At 38.1% G+C, this 19825-nt stretch overlaps 2 protein-coding genes across 2 annotated transcripts; one reads left to right on the forward strand and one right to left on the reverse strand.

Annotated features, from left to right (window-relative positions):
* The first annotated feature begins 627 nt into the window (after positions 1 to 627).
* gpr184 (G protein-coupled receptor 184) lies at positions 628 to 5115 on the forward strand. The gene is made up of 2 exons (XM_061046544.1): positions 628 to 1040; positions 3467 to 5115. Exon 2 carries the CDS (start codon positions 3514 to 3516, stop codon positions 4555 to 4557), a length of 1044 nt encoding a protein of 347 aa, XP_060902527.1. The 5' UTR covers positions 628 to 1040; positions 3467 to 3513; the 3' UTR covers positions 4558 to 5115.
* Positions 5116 to 12699: 7584 nt separating this feature from the next.
* Positions 12700 to 15253, reverse strand: si:dkey-202l22.3 (7 transmembrane receptor domain-containing protein). The gene is made up of 3 exons (XM_061046545.1): positions 14623 to 15253; positions 13909 to 14306; positions 12700 to 12974 (listed from the first exon to the last, which is right to left on the reverse strand). Exons 1-3 carry the CDS (start codon positions 15110 to 15112, stop codon positions 12753 to 12755), a joined length of 1110 nt encoding a protein of 369 aa, XP_060902528.1. The 5' UTR covers positions 15113 to 15253; the 3' UTR covers positions 12700 to 12752.
* Positions 15254 to 19825: the final 4572 nt, after the last annotated feature.

Consider the following 19825-nt stretch of genomic DNA (forward strand, 5'->3'; position numbering starts at 1 on the left):
GGAAGTCGTTTTTTAGAATCAATGGCAAAAATGATTTAATATTTCCTGTTTCTAATGTTCCTCTTTCCCTCTTTCAGCTGTTCCTTTTGCTGGCATCAGGTATGTATACTCCCTTGTAGGAAAATACACGGCATTCACAGCTAACCTAAATATTTACTCAACACATTAACAGATGAACTGCAGGCTTCCATCAGGAATTCTTTTCACAACATAAAAGCATCTTGGCTATTTCACAGATGCTGGGTTGTTCTGGGTAAATGACTGTCTAATAAATAACAGTTCATACCCCTGCCTAGTGCAGACTCACAAGTCTTGAATCTAGATGTCTTTTGTTTAGCAGTGAAACCAACAAAGTATTTTAGATTTTTTTACACTTAGTCATAATGAAGGTGATCGTCCTTACTTTGTGGAACAAGAACTCAGATTGAGAGTAAAGATGACGAAGTGAAGAATGACGTTTGTTACCTGTGAAAAGACTCGGTTGAAAATTAAAGTAAAAAAGGAACTTGTAATCTGGCCACAGAATTTCCCTTAAACACAGTGCGGACAGTATACAGTAATACAATATTTAAAGTGTTCTTTGCCTCTCAGGGTATTACCACATGCATCATACTCTACTGTCTGGGGCTTCTCCCCACCCCTGTAGTCAACTTCCTCCATGCACGTGCGCAAAACCAGACCTCCCTCCTCCTACATGTGTTTGTACTTTGTCTCATCCCTCGCTGGCATTTTAATTGTGGCTGTCAACAGCAAGTCATCTCAAGAGGAACAGAAACATCAGATAGAGCAAAACCGTACTCTCTGCAGTTGTTGTAGTAGCAGATCAAGATCATCATCATCATTATTTCAGAGTACCATGTGGGACTGCTGTGTCTTGGCTGCTTGTCAGGAGACCAGAAAGAGTCTCTTCTGAAGCTTGTCCTCGGATCATCCTGGACTGAACTCTGCAGAACGTGAAACAGCTCTGGCATCTGACAGTCTTCACCCGCTGGACAGCTTTCGTTTACAATCAAGACACACTTTTTCTCCAAAAACAACAGGTGAGGTCATTATCGATTACATATCTAGATGTTATATACTGTCTCCACATTCAAAAAAGCAGTTGTGAAGAGGTAAAAAAAGGCGACACATTTTTTCAATTTGAGTGTTTTGCATGTAGGCTGTTAAAGCTATTAATTTACTTTGAAACCTTACTTTCTTTGCTAGTTGTTTTTTTTTTGTCTCAAGTGGACTCTTGTCAAGGGAAAGTCTCCATGCTTCAGGCAATGTGGGTCAGAGTAGCAAAAAATAATTAGGTTTAAAATGTTTATTCTCTGCAGGTTTTATGTTTTTCACTAGTTCAACCAGTGTAGATCACTACAACAGGCTGATGAATAAATATTGGAAATTCCCAGAACTGCACTGTTCAAGTGAACCAAGCCACCTATGAAAGACTTCTTTGGAATTAGGGAGGCAAGCTATGAGACATATTTTTCCATTCCGCTTGGAAAATTTGATTTATAATACATGTGTTCTCGCTTGAAGAAGAGTGGGCTGGAGTTTTTTCTCTTTCAGAAACCTTACAGGGGGACAAGGCTGTGTTATTATAAACAAACTTAGTTCAGTCTATAATGTTAACAATCACATACTGTAGAAGGCTCAATAGACATGTGGATGGATTTAAGCTTGGACCAGCTGTGTAAAGAAGACATTTATTAGGATTATGTAATAGTTTGAAAGACAAACACTGATGGTATAAAAATGGAAAAAAAAACAAAAAACAGAACCAGTAGAATACTATTACAGAACACACATTAGTTGTATAAAGCAGAGATGCAAGCATCCGAATGGCAAATTACCAAATTGATCTACTGGTACAAATAATACCTGAACCTGAACCTTAACCTGATGAAACAAATCTTCACACTTTGTTTGTAAGAGGGGAATACCTATTTGTGATTAATCATAGCTGCCAGACTGGTGACTAAAAACTTTCCGATACCCCAGTCAGTGTGGTTTCCAACCCATATTATTTGAATTTTTTTTATTGAAAATCCCGTTAAAGCAAACCCATTTCTACATGCACGTACATGCACTCTTATACACACAATCAAAGACGCACACACAAGCCCAGGCACACATTATCATTCTCTTGAGATGCTCTGCCTCTAAATGGCTTCTCCATTATTGAATTTGGATGGGAGAGCCTATCTTTGTCCAGCAGTTAATGGCATTAGATGCTTCCTGAGCCTATAAACACAACAGGGCCAGGACTCAGCGGTAGAACAAAATGCAGTGAGAGAAGAGCAGTGAGGAAGAGAGAAACAGGTATTCAGATACACAGCACATGTTTCATTTCCTGGTGCTAGAATCTCAACGAGAGACAGGATATGGACATGATAAAATCTGCATAAAAAAGGCCTGTTTGTCATTTTACACAAAAAATCCATCAATCATAAGTCGTCCTTGTAGGCGACGATCTAAGGGAGCAACAATCAGAAAAATACTGACATTTTTACACGATAACTTTCCCCTAGTTTAATGATTTCTATCTATTGTTGGTTTTGTAGCGTTATTTTAGGACAAGAATATTTTTCATAGGAATCAACTTAGAATACAAACTAGGATTCATCTGTCTAAAAGACATGAATCTCAGCCACAGTTCTGTGATGAACTGGGACAGAACATGTATTGTCCGTACAAATCAGGAATGAAATCCCAGATAAGGTGATATAGACCATTGAGTTCACATGATAAACATTTTGATTTCTCTTGCCTTGCAAGGACGCTTCACCTCCTAGCTCTGCTAAAGGCTATTACATCAGACATTAAACCTGACCATCAGTCTCTGAAGGAATACATTTAAACTAGCGATAACTAGTTGGGTCTGACTGTGGGTTAGTTTGTCTCTACAGAATGGAAAAACTCTCATTGCAACAACTAATTTGACCCATTTAACACCTATTCAAATAACATTTGACACATTTAACACTTTAACCATTTATAGTCAGTTTTTCAAAACAACAGCACTGAAATCATGATGTGATCCTCATGGCTTAGGGGAGCAGAGTTGTGTACATCAACTTCTTTGATATAAGGCATTAAATCATTGATGTTCCCATTTTTGTAAGGCCAAGACAATTATTAACACATGTAGACATGTTTTCTCTTTTCTCTGAACAGGGCAGTTAAGGTATAATACGGAGGAAATATAGGCATTTTCAGTTTGTATTAGTAGTGCAGGCGCCAGCTGTTACTGTCAGGGAGCAAGACTAAGCCTATATCTTTTGAGTGGGAAATTCTCTTCTCAAACATGATGTACTCTTTAGCCATCTGCCCCTCTTGAGCTCACTGAACCATGTAATAGGCTGGGGGAAATACAAAATGTCCAAGTCTGCATGAATTTAAAAGTATCAAAGTAGTAAAATTGTGTTGCTTGTGTCACTTCCACTCTTTCAACTTACAATCCCCTCCCTTTTTTTTGCAGGTCAATTTCTTACTGTAACAGTGAACTGGCGGAAATCTAAAAGAACAATGACTGCAACGGTTACACCACAATCCACAACCACAAACTCTACATATAAGTGTGTTGAAATTGGTGACAGCACCATCAGTGACTTTCTAATGTCTATTTACATCCTGGCTTTCATTTTTGGTTTGATCTTCCACTTGCTGACTCTGGGTCCAATCTGGCAGCAAGTTCGTCGGCAAAACATCCTGGGAATATTTCTACTCAGCCTGTCGATTTCAGACATACTTTTCCTTTTCACCATGCCCCTTTGGATTAATTATTACCGGCAGGACCACCACTGGCAGCTAGGTGTAGTTTCCTGTAGCATAGCTGGCTTTGTTTATTACACTAATATGTACATCAGCATCTTCCTGCTCTGCTGTATCTCTGTGGACCGCTGCCTTGTTGTTACCTTCCCTCTACGCTTCAAAACACACCGTACGTCCCGCTATGCCTGGACGCAGTGTGTCAGTGTTTATGTTGTGGTGATTGTGCTTCACATCCTGGTGCTAGTCAAAGATGATCTCAAAGATGCCCATGACGATAAAGGCCCAAATGATCGCTGCTACGAAACGTACCCCATGAAGAGTCCTGTGGCCTTGTTTAACCTGATCCGACTGGGACTCGGCTTTCTTCTACCCCTGCTGGTGTTGGCGGGGAGCTACTGGAGGGTTCTGGCCACTGTTGGTCAAAGTCATGGCCTTAGTGCCAGGGCTAAGAGAAAAGTCCGCCTGCTTTCATTCGGCGTGATTGGGATCTTCTCAGTGTGCTTTGCTCCCTATCACATCCTCCTCCTTGTACGCTCAGTAGTCTTCTATAAACGCGATAACATAGAGCGTCATGGAAGTTACTGCAAGTTTGAGCAAAAGATGCACTTTTTCTTCTCGTGTACGCTGGCACTGTCCAGTCTGAACTGTGTAGTGGACCCTGTGCTCTACGTACTGGTCAGTAACGGAGTCCAGGAGGAGGTGAAACTGTTCTGGAGGACACTGTACACACGAAGTACACTGACTGACAATACTTCTGCTACACACACCAGAGAACGGGCTAATGCTAACTTAATATAAAGAAGTAAGCTGTATATTGACGAAAACTGCATATATCACGTGTATTTATCTGTTCATGCATACACAGCATTATGCATGTAATTGTAGCTGTTTGAACTCATGTCTTAATTTTCACAGTTAGCAAGAAAGCAGCAGGATATTTTATATATATAGATATATTAGTAATCAACTTTTGTGTACGAGACGGCAGAAATCCTCTGAGAGAACTTCAGTGCTGCCTTTTCTCATATCCAACTCAAAATGGAGGAGGCGGTTGAATAACATGCATCTCAGAGCATGTAATTGGATAGTACTCCTAGGTTTTGCTCTCCCAAGGGTGCTTCAGTGGCAGCCACTTCTGGTCTGTGGTCGGACACTGCAGAGGTTGAAGAGCCCTTGTATTGTCCCTCCAATCTATATGCGAATATTGCCATTGTGATTGCGTGACCCCAGTGTAGCTAAAGGTGCATTAACTGTTAAGCATGCCTTACAAAATAATTACAAGCAAGACTGTATGTTTTATGTGCCAGTGAAACATGTTGCATGAATAACAAATAAAAGAGTGGTTTTGTGGTAAAAGTTTCATCAGTTCATTAAGCAAATATGTGATGATACATATTTTCCCTTTGCAATTTAAGCTGACAGAGCGAAGGGAGACATAAGGATATTATAAGGCCTAATGATAAGGAATATTCAAGTATGTTGCCTTTACAGTCATGTGCAAAAGTAATCAGCATAGCAGTATGCACGGAAAACGGTGTGTGTGTCTGTGTGTGTGTGTGTGTGTGTGTGTGTGTGTGTGTGTGTGTGTGTGTGCGCGTGCGTGTGTGTGTGTGTGTGTGTGTGTGGGGGGGGGGGGGGGGGGGGTTGTCAGTTAACTGACAACATTGAGGCTTTTATACCCTGTATTATGTTTTCTTCAATAAGTCATACAGTAGCTCTTTGTAGGATACATTAATGCATCCCCAGCTGAGCACTTTGCATCTAAGCAGTCTGAAACGTGAGCTCGTCAAGGTTTGTACTAGCAGGTGTATTTCTTCAAAAGCCTCTACTGCTGAGTCCTTGGTCTGAATACAGCCAACCTTTCTCTTGTGTAACTAACTATTTCGATCCCATTCAAATGATTTGCATGTTGTGCTTGAGTGGAAATGAAATTTCGGCCTGAATATGTCTATTGGCCAAGTTTCCTCCTGCACACATGTGACATTTTCAACCATTGTATGACAAGAAAATAAACAAAAGAAGGACTCAATCATCTATTTGATCATATTTACTTTGACTTAAAGGTAATTATTCCTTTTACAGTCCCCTAATTACCATGTATTTACCAGGTAATTGCATGGTAGTTCTCATACATTATGATGAGGTAATTACAGCTGTATTAAGGTACTTCAATCTTATTTCAGAGGAACTACATCTGCAATACTAAGAAAATCATCCACTTTTATTGATTTCTTCAACTAAGTATCCTGTCATTCTGACGGTGATAACTGAGATATAACTATGTACATTCTCGGAAACTAGGCAACCATTCAATTCAATTCAATTAAAAAAACTTTGAGGAGCTGGACATCCCTGGGAACAAAGGTTGCGCTTCTCCTCTGTGTCCTGCAGCAGGGACAGCGAAGCCGGCGTCCTGAGGGGAGCCACTCAAACGCTGGGAAGAGAGCGTGTGAGGGGTCCTGCATAATCCGACCTGCTAGCCTGATTTTTCTGTTGCTCATAGATCGATGTCAAAGTCCTTACAGGTAGTCCAATGATCTGTTCTGGAGGGTGGTGGAGTGGAACCAGCAGGTTATAGAAAAAGTATGTTTCTTAGAAACACCTCCTCTATTACCAATAAATTAAAGATAACATTGCTAGATACATTTAAAAATGGATACAGCCATGAACAATAAATATACTACACAAAGTAATCATACCTTAAAAAAAGAAGAAAAAAAACTCAGTAAATGGGAATCAAACTTGTCTTGTTCATAAATCAAGAATTTAACTGTCTTTTAACAAAACGAAAGGCTCAAATGAGAGTGCTGCAGGTAAGAATAATTAACTAACTATGACATGACAGCAACATTTTTTAACACAAATCAACATAATCTGCATTTCATACCTCCTTGTATATGCACACATCATGCCCACATATTGTTTACAACATTTCAGTTTCGGTCTACCTGTTTTAACTTATACAGAACATTTTCTAGAAATGTATGAATGAATAGTAGTTATTATTATATAATTGCTTTTACGTCCACATCAAAAACAGACAACTAGATGTGTCATAACACAAGGAAGTCCCTCAGATTAAGGTTATGTTTGACATGAATAAACATGGATCTTAATTCTATATTAATCAATTATATATAAATATAACGATATCACTCTTACAATTGCAACAGTTGTATTGCACAGAGCTGAAGGATTTTGTAAATCCACATCCTTCATCCTTCTGCTTTATTTCCTTGTTAATTGTTTAGCACCAATACACCAAGTCAAATTCCTTGTATGTGTAAATGTACTTGGCAATAAACCCCGATTCTGATTCTGATTCTTTTGTGATGCTATGATCTAAATTTTTTACATCTTGGATGTGTATAGTATGTAAAGTATTTTTGTTCAGTAGTAATGCAATGTGTTTATTGGTCATGCATTGTAAAGCTAGTAATGCACATTTCAGAATTACTAAAACAAACACAATAATTATTTTTTTTAGAAAAATCCACTCCTGTAGGTTAATGGACCTGTTATGGAAGCATTACAATATTTGCTTTATTACTGATCAATAAAGTATAAATTATTATTATTATTATTAAATTATCATTATTATTATTATTATTATTATTATTATTATTATTATTATTATTATTATTATTACCTTAAAAAAGTGACTAATCCCATAAAGACTTCCAAACTACAAATGTCAAAAATGTCCTGTTAAAAACAAAAAACCTGCACCTGCAGCCAATCATCCCGTGGCATAAAGCTCCAGATATTACAGATCCATTTCTCTCCAGACTCAGCTTTAATGAGCCAACTCAGGGATTAGCCAGACTCCTGGAGAAATCAATATACAGTAGCTTTATTGATTTGTTTTTCTGACGCATGGCCTCATAACAATGTCTGAATGCATTTAGCTAGTCTTAAAGACTCACATTATTTTATGAAGTTTGTTTTATAAAAGGCGCTCTATAAATATAATCACATTAATTGTAATTACCTCATCCAAAATAAATGTTTTAAACTATGTAGCACTCGAGGTATTACAAATTACCTTTAAAATTTTTTTTAAAAACATCTATTCGCCAACTACAACTGGTTGGAAATGCAGCTGCACGGATTTTCACCATAACCATCCATTTAATTATTCTGTTATTTGAGTACAATGCACTAAACACTCAGGTCCATGAGCAGAGGTCTTTGGCCCGCCCCACGTACATATTCCAAAGCAGGAAAGGCTGCTTTCAGTTTTTATGCCTCGAGTAAATGGAACACACTGCCTGAGGACCTGAGAGGGGCCCGTCAATGACAATGTATGCATGTACTGTATGAGTCATTTCTCTATTTGCACTTGATTTTTTACATAATGTAAAGCATATTGTGTTGCCTTGCGTATGATATATTAACTTGCATTTGCATTTCTAACCTACAAACACAAAGTGGTTTATAATTAGAGCTTCAACATTACATAAGCAAATCTAAAAGCAGGATATTTAAATTCAATTTGTGCTCTGACTACTGTCAGGCTGCCACCATTAAATTAAATTACTGTACATAATTCAATTATGTTCCAAATGTTTAAACAATATGTTTATTGAGCTTCAATTTGTGTTTCTTGTACGGCATGTTGTCATTGATTCACTTTAGATGCGTCGAAACCTGGATGTTCTCTTTTCTATGAAGAATTCAGAAAAACACTAACAAATAGATCACAAGGATATGGAGGAGAGCAGAAAAGCTAAGAGAGAATGAGGCAGTTAATATAAAAAACCTAAAAACACTTAGACAGGTAATGGTGTGCCTGTGCGACAGGAAAAATTAAAATCAGAAGATTTAATAGATTTAAATAAGACCTACTAAACAAAACTTCGAGAAACCCACTGAAATGGATTATCACCAACCACTTCCATATTACACACTAATTAAATTGTACATCAGCTTTGCAATCAGTGTTCCTATAAAGAGATAGCAATGTCACAGAGGATAATAATAATAATGTACTGTTTGCTGTATTCCGAGGTAAATTCGAAGCTTGATCCAAAGGCAACTGGACTGGTTGAAGACGTTTCGCCACTCTGATGGCTTCTTCAGGTCAAAACTATCTGGTGCGTTTATGAAGCGGTTGTTTAGTTTTATTATAAAGACACATGGCACAGCATAGGAGAGCCAGCTCTTCAGGACAGGATTCTGCGGTCCATTTACATCTTAAATACAAAGGACACTCCTTTGAGGGTTGACAAAGTGCATATCCTGGCCAAGTAGGACCATTGGTTTGAAAGGGGTGTTAAAGAAGCCATCTATGTTACGGTAGAAAAACCATCTCTTAACCAAGGTGGTGGTTTGAGATACCATCTTTCACCAACCTACAATGCTGTTTTGAATCCTATGAACATGTGACTCCAAGGACCCTCAGACGACTGTTGATGCTAGGTTAACAACTCAGCTAACGACTCTGATGCAAGTCATCCGTGATCATTAGCATGCTAATGATCTACAGAGGCTTACATTTCTAGCTCCATCCACCAGACAGTTTAGAACTGAAGAAGCCTTTCAGAGGAGAGGTGAAACGTCTTCAAGATCTTTAACCAGTCCAGTTGCCTTTAGATCAAGCTTCAAATTTACCATGACCTGAAGGTGTTTCTCCCAATTAACAACCATTAATGCTAGCACAGTCCGTCGAGTTACCCAAGGTTATGTTTGTACATTTATTTTAGTATTTTTGTAATTTCCTGTTTTTTATTTTGTACTTACCCTTGTCTCTGTCTTGTAGATCCTGCTCCTCATGTTTTCCAGCCTTGTGTTTTCCAGCTCCCCCAGCCCTGATTGGGCCAATCTGTGTCTTGTTATTCCCTTATTGTCTGTGTACATAATCCCTGTGTGTCCACCCTTATGTTGCCAGCTCGTTGTGTTTTCCCTCATTCCAGCATTCCTTAGCCTATGAGTTTTCTACTGTTTTACCATTTCCTTCCTTTTGACTTCTGCCTTTTTGACTCCCTCTTTTTAGATATGTTTGCTACACTGATTTGACTCTACGGTATGTGTACCTACCTGGACTGTTAAAATAAACTCAGCCTTTTTATCGCTTCCTGCTGTTATAAATATTGCTGAATGAAAACATCTCTTGTAACTTGTACAAAATACAGTGGGAAGGGGGTGCATAAAAAGTTTTGTAATGGTGTCAGAGCTGGATTAAGTAAATTAATTTATACATTACACACATTTCCCAGAAAGCGTTTAATCAATTTGCACTTCGAATTGAGCACAATCTCTCTCACATAATTCAAGCCTCTCTCTATAAGAGTTTCTCACAAATATCAATGAAATTACAGATAAGCTTGAATATGTAATGGTTTTTCATGCACCTGACTTTCAAATGTCAATGATTGTAACACTCAAACTTAACCCTGACCACCATCTAACCAACCCTCAAACAGACACACACTCATTCAGCAATGCTCAACATTTAGGACGTTAAGTGTTAAGATAAAAGTAAATACAAAATACAGACACAAAACATTTGACAACAGTTTAATTTACAGGCAGGAAGTAACAAGAACTATCACGGCTGCTTGGAACAGTTGTTTTTCTCTGTGGTGTCTGGCTCAATGCACCATGTGAAATTACAGACACAACCACAGTATCCTCTTTCCTTGTTCAAGTTAACAGCTCAAGTACATATACAGAAACATTCAAAGAAATAAATAACTTTTGTAAATATATATATATAGATGTTCATCATTAAGCATATTAAAGTAAGTGTATTCTTTTTTTAAGATGTATGACCCATTTCCAGGTGGAGGTGGTTTCAGTTCATTTATCTAAAAAAACAAAACCAAAAACCATTGCGTGCAGGAGCTTTTTAAAGGTGCACTAGATTTGGTAGTGAAATTTGAAAGTTTGAGAAGTGAAACAATTCTATGCTATATTTGAACTGAATTCAAAACCTTTACTCAAAGAAAAAATGGGTCCCTGGAACACTGTTTGGAGATAAAAAGCTACCAGGAGAGTTACGCTTTCACTGTTGCAGGCCCACCACCATAACGTCTCGCATAGCATTTTATCTTCAAATTGTGTTCCAGGGACTAAATTTTCCTCTGAAGAAAGTTTGTTTATAGAGTTATGAACATTTACCAAAGAATCTGTACACTTTCACATTTCTGTACCAAAACTCCATAGTGCATCTTTAATTCAAGTCAAACAAGCTTTTTTTAAAATCCATGTATTGTGAAGGAAGCTGCTCTATGCACCATCCACACAACTAAAGGGGCAGTGATAATACAGTGCATATAACAGCAACATGTATGCTTAGCCCATGGTTGGCATCAATAGACAAAAGTAATAAAGATGGTCACTTCTGTAGTTTTGAGGAAGGTTGTAACACAGCAGCTTACCTACCGATTGATATGAAAGCTTCATGTCTGGGTCTATTTATACAGACAAGATACTTTTTCTTTCTCGTCCTTGTTGCCACTTGTGGTACTACAACAACAAAAAAATCCCCTGAAGCCATAAGAGACTGTTGTCAGGGCACTAATTGCAAATGAAACTTAGTATTGTTCTTTAAATTTATATACATCTACTGTATGGAGTTTTATGCCTAAATTTTTTCAGAGAAGATTTTTTGGCACTGGAGCAAGGTGATCTTTCCCTTCTAAATAATATACCTCCCTGCTTAAAAGCACGCCATAAAAAAAAAATCAGGGCAACTTTTAGCTTTAGAGCAACAGATGGAAAAGTAATCTGAAAATATGTCAGCTGGCTCCTGCGGTAGCCTTTGCTGGGGAATATAAGCGTGTGCTACAGCTGCATTTTTTTTTATTTTGTTCTTACCAGTTGCCCACAAATAGTGTTGGCTATTTTGAACTGAGTGATTGGGTTTGATGATGGAAAGTCTATCTTGCACTTTGATGACTTGTTGTGTGTAATGCATTGTTTAGAGACTGTAAGCAATAGAATAAATTATGGAAGCTGCAGAACTCTGAATAAAAAAATGAAAAGAATGAATGATATGTAAATACTTTTGAATCACATTAGGCAGTTGTCTTTTAATAGTAGACAGAAATTGACGTGATACCCAGGCTTTGACAAACAAAGCCATCATTAATCACTTGATAGGAACAAAACAGCAGCATGCAGAGATGCTTACGTGTGACTCTATTGTTCATGCTCTGAATATTAAGTTGACCATTGTGTTATGCTTGTTTTCAGACAGATCCAAAACACCTAGACTGTGTTGATCAGTTAACACCTGTGTGAATTTGGTATTAATAAGATTTCAGGGTAAGTTATAAGCTGCAGGTTTAATCCCTCAGAGCTGTGTTGATCTGTTCCACCCGGTCCATACAAACGTAATAATCCATGTGCATAAAGAATACATACAGAGAATCACATTTAAAGCAGACTTTAGTATAAATGATGTGTTGATGATGTTGAAAACAACAGCGATATCTAAAAGCATAGACATTCAGAGACAAAATCACAATTTCACATCCCTTTTTGCCTGTAGCTCATGTCTGGTGGAGGAGTTTGTGGTTTGCTCAGCTCTCTTCAGCATAGTGTTTACGGTTCAAGTGCTACCAAATGTTATTAGCAGAGTAGCCACCCCTGGCCCAAACCTCGAGCAGAAGTCTTCTACAGACCTCTCTTCTAAGGGTCTATTTGTGAAGCTGCTGGCCTTTTTAAAGCTGATGGATCTGCTTCGTGTCTCTTTGCCGGCAGCTTGGCAATCCCAGAAAAACATCCCAAATCATTGCTTATTCTTTTTCAACATCAATCTGGAACTACACTCTGGTCTGGATCTGCTTCTTTTTACTGTGTGTCATAACTGACCTTATGTAGCATTTTTACAAGAGAGGACTGAATGTTTTTGAAAACATGCCGGAAAACATGCCGAGGTCTGGTTTTGAGCACTCCTAACATCGGTGTTAGGGGTGCAGGTGCTGTAGATTGTGGGTGAAACAAGACTTTTTTATAGCAGCTTTTACTGGAGTCATGGTCAAAAATCAATTCATTGATGTCGATCTATCCACCGTTCCCCTGTGCCTACAAGGACACAGGAGGCCTTTTAAGTGCATGCACACCTTACTGTGTAGGGAGGCGTAGATGAACGGGTTGTAACAAGCAGAGCTCATGGCCACTAGATGACAGCAGACTTGTAAAACGTTCACATAGCGCTTCCCTATGATGTGGAAGTCTGGGTCCAGGTCCAGTAACAAGTTCAGCACCTATGGACATGAAAAAAAGTTGTGTATTGAATTGTATTAAAGGGGACATATTATGACAAATCCACTTTTACAGTGCATTTATTTGGGTAACTTGAGTGTCTACCGACCCACAAAATGTGAAATAAATCCATCCAGTCCTTTGTTTGTGGTCTGCATGAGTCTTATCAAACAGAAAAATGTTCAGTTTCAAATGTCCTCTCCTTGTGATGTCACGGTGGGATTCTGGTAAAAAATGTACCCTCCCCTCCCCTGATATCTCCACCCATGGACTCCACCCCTAGCCTAGAACAACATTTTTGCACGGGTCTGCCTTTTTTATTCCCTCTAGCGAAGGAGTGGTGTCTACCGGGAAAACTCTGAGGGATTCATCGCATTTAAAGAGACAGATACCAAAACGTAGCGTTCTGAGAGAGCTGGTTTATACAGGGTCACAAACCTCCTCTGGTGCTTGATTCATGTTATATTTTGACCAAAGCAAAGCACAGATGTTTAATTTAGACCACAGGGGACTGTTTGCACAAAATGTTTTTTGGAAACACAATCCTATTGTAGAGGTAACAATGTCTTTCTTTCAGTAATATGACGTTGACATCCTTATTTGTTTGTGCATGGCACATAGTGGACATAATGTTGTTATTGTAGACAAAATTACCGGATGAAGACCCGCTGTGGTAAATGATGTGTAATAATACATTATTTCATGGACCATTAAGGCTCCTCTATTTTTATCACTTTACTGCTGTGAAGTTTGAGAGTTTCCAGCAGATTTGTATACATGTGAATTTGATTTCCTCCCCAAGCATGTCTTTTGTACAAGGATCTTTCTCAAATTCTTCAAAACAGATTATATAAAAGACTCAAGGGAATAATAATGGTGCCTTTAAATTTAGTCTGGCTTTGGTCTTGTCTCTAGCAATCTGGATTTAGGACTCACCTGTAGGGGTAGCCAACACAAGGCGAAGGCCAGCACTGAGGCCACCAGCAGAGAGAAGGTCTTCTTTCTCCTTTTGCTCCAGCGTTGCTGGCTATTGGACGGCTCCCCAGGCACTGAATAGTGCTTTAGGCTAATGGTAATAGCGCAGTAGGATAAGCTGACGGACAGCAGCGGGACCATATAGGAGGCTATAAGAATGAAACAGGAGTAGAGAAGCCGCAGATTGCCACTGTCTGGCCAGAACTCCTCGCACACAACAAGGTCAATGCCGCTGGGTCGCAGATCCAAATAACGCGTGTAGAGAGATGGAGGTGCAGCCAAGGCCAGAGATACAAGCCAGACAACCACAGTCACTGCACCACACCCCATCACGGAGATCCTTTGTCTTATTGGGTGAGCTGAGACAGAAAAGATAAAGGTATGCAGTTAAGGCATTGGAGGTAAATGCTTCAAAGCAGTTGTCAACATTAAAGTCAACATTTTAATAAAGTATTAGAGCATCTTTCAAATTACTCTAAGATTGAGTTTTAATAAATATAATAATCTGGTGGAAACCGGTTCAGTCATTGAGAAGATTTCAGCCAATTAATTTAGTACCCCTGGATACTCTGATGGCCAAATATAATTTCCATTATAAACTCAGAAAATACATTTTCAGATACTAAAATAAACGTAAAAAGTAAGAAAATTATTATTGAAATGTAATTTCCTCACCAACAACAATGTAGCGGTCCACAGCAATGGCAGTGAGTGAGAGCACCGATGCAAACACTGTAGCGCATTGCAGCAAAGGTACCAGGTGACAGAGGGGTCTTCCAAAAGCCCAGCCATGTGTATCAAAGGCATAAGACACAGTCAGTGGAACACAGCTCAAACACATCAGCAGGTCTCCTGCTGCCAAGTTACCGATGAAGAAGTTGGTGGCATTGTGGAGTTTCTTGTCGGCCATGATGCAAGCTAACAGGAAAGAGTTTCCAACGCCAGCTACAACCACTATGAGCATGTAGAGAGGCAGGAAGAGAGGTTTGAACTGCAGAAGAAGCTCCATGCCTTCAAACATGTCCAGGGGGTCACTATGGTTGAGTCCATAGCTTTCAATAACCTCTAATCTCTCATGTCCTCTTCCATGGCTGATGTTATGGATCATACTGTGAAGATCAATGAAGATATCACTGCTTTGGAAGAGAACCAATAAGGCAGACATTGATCAACAATAAATCAATAAGTACTGCAGCACTCATAGAAAAAATAATTAACGTCACATTGTGAACTCATTTGAGGTCACATGAATTACCTTTATTATTACATTTAAATCAAAGGGTTACTGCCACTGCCTTATATTTTATCAATCATATACAGTCACAGTTCTATGACTTTCTTCTTAGTTAAGTAACAACTAAAAGGCTTACTGTCTCTCATGTCTATCTCCATTAAGTCCATTTGTGTCTATTGTAATGATGCAGAAATAGAATTCTCAGTGAATCATGTTAACAAAGACTTTTCAGTGACTGCATGGCCACAAGGGGAAAGGAAAAAGCATTTTAATGACTTTAAATCTTGGAACCAGGACGACCAAGCCAAAGCGCAATATGGAACAAAATAGCACGAACAATCCAGAAGTACAAAAATAAGTCCATAATTAGGCCGCTTCGGGGTATTTTACAAGAAGAATAACATTGTGATTAAGTAATTTAACCTGCAGTAGAATACAGCCTGATTGTTTTTGGACCCTATTTGTTTACTCTTTATTTCATTTGCACCTTTGCATAGAATTATATGCAAAATTGTTATATCAGAGAGCTATCACTGGATACATTTAATAGCAAAGTAAACTTAAAAACAGGGTGATTCTTGATCTACTTTGCATGATTTTTTAATCTAGAACTGTGAAAATTGCGTGAAGAGTCAATAACTCTGGATGTAAAACCCTAGCTCTATGGCCAGCTCGGAATTATAACTCTGAGAAAGTGTAAGTGCATGTTTAAGGATCTCACAACATTACTATATGCAAACTAAATGGCTTAGATGTTACTATATTCTTTCAATTGCATGTTGCAGCCGTATGTAAGCAAGCTATTCTGTTAAGATCTAAAACTCATCATCAAACTTTTCTGATTTATTTGATCCTTCAAGAACTTTACTATCTAACTAAAAGACATTTAGCTTCTTTTTGGACGTTGGCTTCAGAGGACAGAATCATTAGTCATTATCTTTATGTCCCTGAAGGGATCCGGACTTAATCTTCTTGCTTCCAGCTGAATCCCTATCTGTGATATGTTTCTGAATCTGCCCTGAGAAGAGTTGATTTATACCAAGAGGAAGATTTTTTTACATGTGACTGAACTTGAGCTGAGTTTGAGAATAAATGACTTCAGACTCATAATCAGGTTTACTGACACTCGAGAAATGTTGAGAAGTGATTGCCTAGAAAGACAGCATACTTGGTCTTTCCTTTTTTTGTCCGATGCCTTGTGATATACTGTGTCTCCCATTTGAACAATATGAACCCTTCTGTGATTTCCTTCAAAATAACTGTGAAATCCCATTCATAGCCTCTGCTGCCACATCAGCCTGAAGATTAGAAAAGTGTCTTTTTAATGTCTTCTTTAATATCACTTTACTGGGAATTTTAAAGCAGCAAAAACATTGTCAGACATTGTAAACTGCCAGAAGGGCTCTCCATGACATTTGAAGTAACATTTGAGGATAATTCTGGCACATAAGCATTTTGAAACTCTTATTTTGCCTTTGAGCGTGATTCAAAACAATGTGATAATAACTGCTAAGAAAAAGGTCATGTTTGAGATTAAAAAAGATATCTTGATACTTACATTGCAATGCCTCATCATTTTTTAGCAAAAATGCAGAATGGTTTGTTTTGTGAGAATTTGTCTTATATTTGAACAAGCATACACAGTTCTATCACTATCTTCTTACATCCAAAAGGCTTACTGCCTCTCTTTTCTTTCTCCATTAACTCCATTTATGTCTATTGTAAGGATGCAGAAATAGAATTCTCAGTGACTCATGTTAATAAAGCCTTTTCAGTACAAGCTCTCAGATTAAGACTCATGAGCTGTGTGTTGAAAGATGGAAAAGTCATTTTTGCCTTTAGTGGATAGGACAGCTGAAGATAGAACTAAGAGGAGAGAGCAGGGATGGCATGCGGCAAAGGCCTGAGGTCTGACTTGAACCCATAGCTGCTGTGACAAGGATCTTAGCCTCTGACCTTGAGGTGCACACTCAAACTGCTGATCTTAACCAGCACCCATTATCTGATCTTTGTTAAATGAAACTGTATCTCTCAGAATAGTCGCAGAAAACCATTCATTTCTGGAGATGGCTGTAAAAAAAACCATGTTTTGAGGAGCAAGGATGAAAGGAATATTTCATCTTTGTGCATCAGCTTATAGCAGCTGTTTTCCACCACTGTGTAAGGCCTTTGGGCTTTGGCGGTTAATGATAAAAACACTGAAATACCTCAGTCCTCTGAGTAAATCATTGCCAGCCCTTCAAAAGATTTTCTGATGTGTTTTGGTCCCTTTGATATGTCAACTGAATATCCTGTAGAAAAATAAAGATTTGCTTGGACTTAAATGTTTCGTTATCTGTTTTTTTCTTCTTCTGTAAAGCAGTGTTAGGAATTGCAGTTTAAAATATAGGCTAATGGATGAAGGTCAACATTGTGCAAGTTCTTCTTATGACTTCAAAAAACATTCTTATTCAGAAGTAAGCTGATGAAAGTTATGTCGATTTGCAGTCAACTCTTTTACTAGTTCAGATAATTAATATAATAATAATAATAATGATAATGATAATGATAATGATAATGATAATAATAATAATAATAATAATAATAATGATAATAATAATAATAATAATCATAATAAGATGTCCAGCAGTGCGTGGAAGACCAGAAACCCATCACCCCCTTAGTTTCCCAATCCAAAACTTAATTTGATCATGGTCAATCATCTGATAAAAACATGTTAACAGATTCATGATGCCTTGATTTGAATGAATCAACTGCATGAAAAACAGGACTTAACATGGTTCATAATCATGTTATATTTGTAGTAATAGAAGCCCTCACATCAATCATGGTGAACATCTCATTGTTTTGATTTCCTCCCTGACCGGTGTCTTACTTACAAGGCATGTTACCTGTTTGACTGCTCAGTCCTGTGAGCATGGTTTGATAAATATTCCCCTTATTGGATTGCATGTCCTTTATTGAATAATACTTTGTGTTCAATTTGATCAAGTTTGTAATCAAAACTAATAACATGTATGTTTTGTCAATGCAAAGATAAAGAAACATACTGGAAAGCGTAAAGATTGTTCAATGTATACAATTCAAGGAAACAAGGCTATGAGGCCCTTAGAGTAAAAACCTTTTTTATTTTAAATCACCAACCGAATTTAATGGGAGTTCATTAAAAATATTATTAAAAATAAGAGTATGATCCCAATTAGAACTGTTATGAAAGCCATTGAGAAGCAGCATAATTCTTGGTTTGCAAAAAAACAAAACCAACACCTAAGTTTGTTTACAGTAAGCATGTGAATCACAATAAATAATTAATTAAACATAGGTAGAGAAAGATAGAGACATTGTTCCAGGATTTTTCCAACCTAGCACTCTTTGAATAAATGATTGATAAAGTTTTTAAAATATTTTAAAAAATGGATCCTCTCCAGTGCTCCACTACTATATTCAAATATCTTCCATGTCCTCCTTCAGAACTGTTAGTAACTATAACAGGCTCTGCTGCTCTCTGCATGTTAGAGATTGATCTTTTTTTTTTTTCTTAATCAACAGTAGGAATATGCTCCCTGATCCCATCTGGTCTAATGCTGTCCACATTATCTGACAGCATGGAAGAAACCCAACCTTCCTTAGAAACACTGTTGCCATGGCCTTTGTGGAAACTATCCAGTCCCTTTGCCTAATTTGCGAGGCGTGATGAGAATTGAGAAACCTTAAAAATGCAAAACAGGACGAACGATTAATGTTGACGACCCTCTCTACACCCTACCTTGCCAACTCTCTTTTACCGTCGTTTTTTACCTCTAGGTTTTTCCATCCAGTTTTTTTTCTCTCTCTGTGACTCAGCTGACATTTCCTAACCCGAACATTTTAATAAATCATACATTTCCATTATTGGAGACTGCAGGAGGCAGAGGCTGGACAAATATGTAACACAAATTAGGTCAAGGTTCACTATAATTCTGGTGAGATGATTTAATGATGTACCTCATTATATGAATTGAGAATATATTAGACCTGCTCCTTTTGACTCTGCAGTATGCCACACAATGTTTAATGATTTCGGATATTCAGTGGTTTGCAGACTAAAGTTTGTGCCCTCTGTACCATTTGATTACACAACTTGTGACTAGACAGACACATTCACCACTGCTGAAAGTACTGAATCAATTGAAATCATATTAAAATCTGAACTTCTTTCCGAGCAACAGAGTCTTTGTAAGTCTGCAGGGCTAATGATCATCTGCAGGCTAAATGTTATTATCTCTGTGTGACCCTTTCATTAAGAGAGGTCAAACCCTTGTTAATAGATTCCCCTCTGACAGAGAACACTCCGAATTTAAGAAGTACACATATGGACAAGTGCAGTGAATAGAAAAGTCATCATTAAGGGTCTTAAGGTTAGCTGTGTCAACTTGATATCAAATTTAATCACTACCTAGTGGTTCCTAGCAAGAACAAGTTTATGCTTTCTGTTTTCCAGGAAGGAATGTGCATCCATGCGTTTCTATACACAGTGTTCTCGTGTGTCTTCAGGGTTTGATTTTATAACAAGAAGGCTTACGAATGCCCTGCTGTTCAGCTTTCCATTCTGATTCTGACAGAACAGCCCTCCCTTTTGCTGTTCATTCATGCTGACAGGGTGCA

Source organism: Labrus mixtus, chromosome 9 (assembly GCF_963584025.1).
Source record: "Labrus mixtus chromosome 9, fLabMix1.1, whole genome shotgun sequence".
Classification (NCBI taxonomy): domain Eukaryota; kingdom Metazoa; phylum Chordata; class Actinopteri; order Labriformes; family Labridae; genus Labrus; species Labrus mixtus.

Bases quoted from the DNA above. Each gene is read 5' to 3' on its own strand.
- gpr184 (XM_061046544.1), top strand. From the start codon at position 3,514: ATGACTGCAACGGTTACACCACAATCCACAACCACAAACTCTACATAT.
- si:dkey-202l22.3 (XM_061046545.1), bottom strand. From the start codon at position 15,112: ATGTCTGCCTTATTGGTTCTCTTCCAAAGCAGTGATATCTTCATTGAT. The intron at 14,307-14,622 runs GTGAGGAAATTA...TTTCTGTCTCAG, and splicing joins GGACCGCTACATTGTTGTTG to CTCACCCAATAAGACAAAGG. The intron at 12,975-13,908 runs GTGAGTCCTAAA...TCATGTCCATAG, and splicing joins TGTGTTGGCTACCCCTACAG to GTGCTGAACTTGTTACTGGA.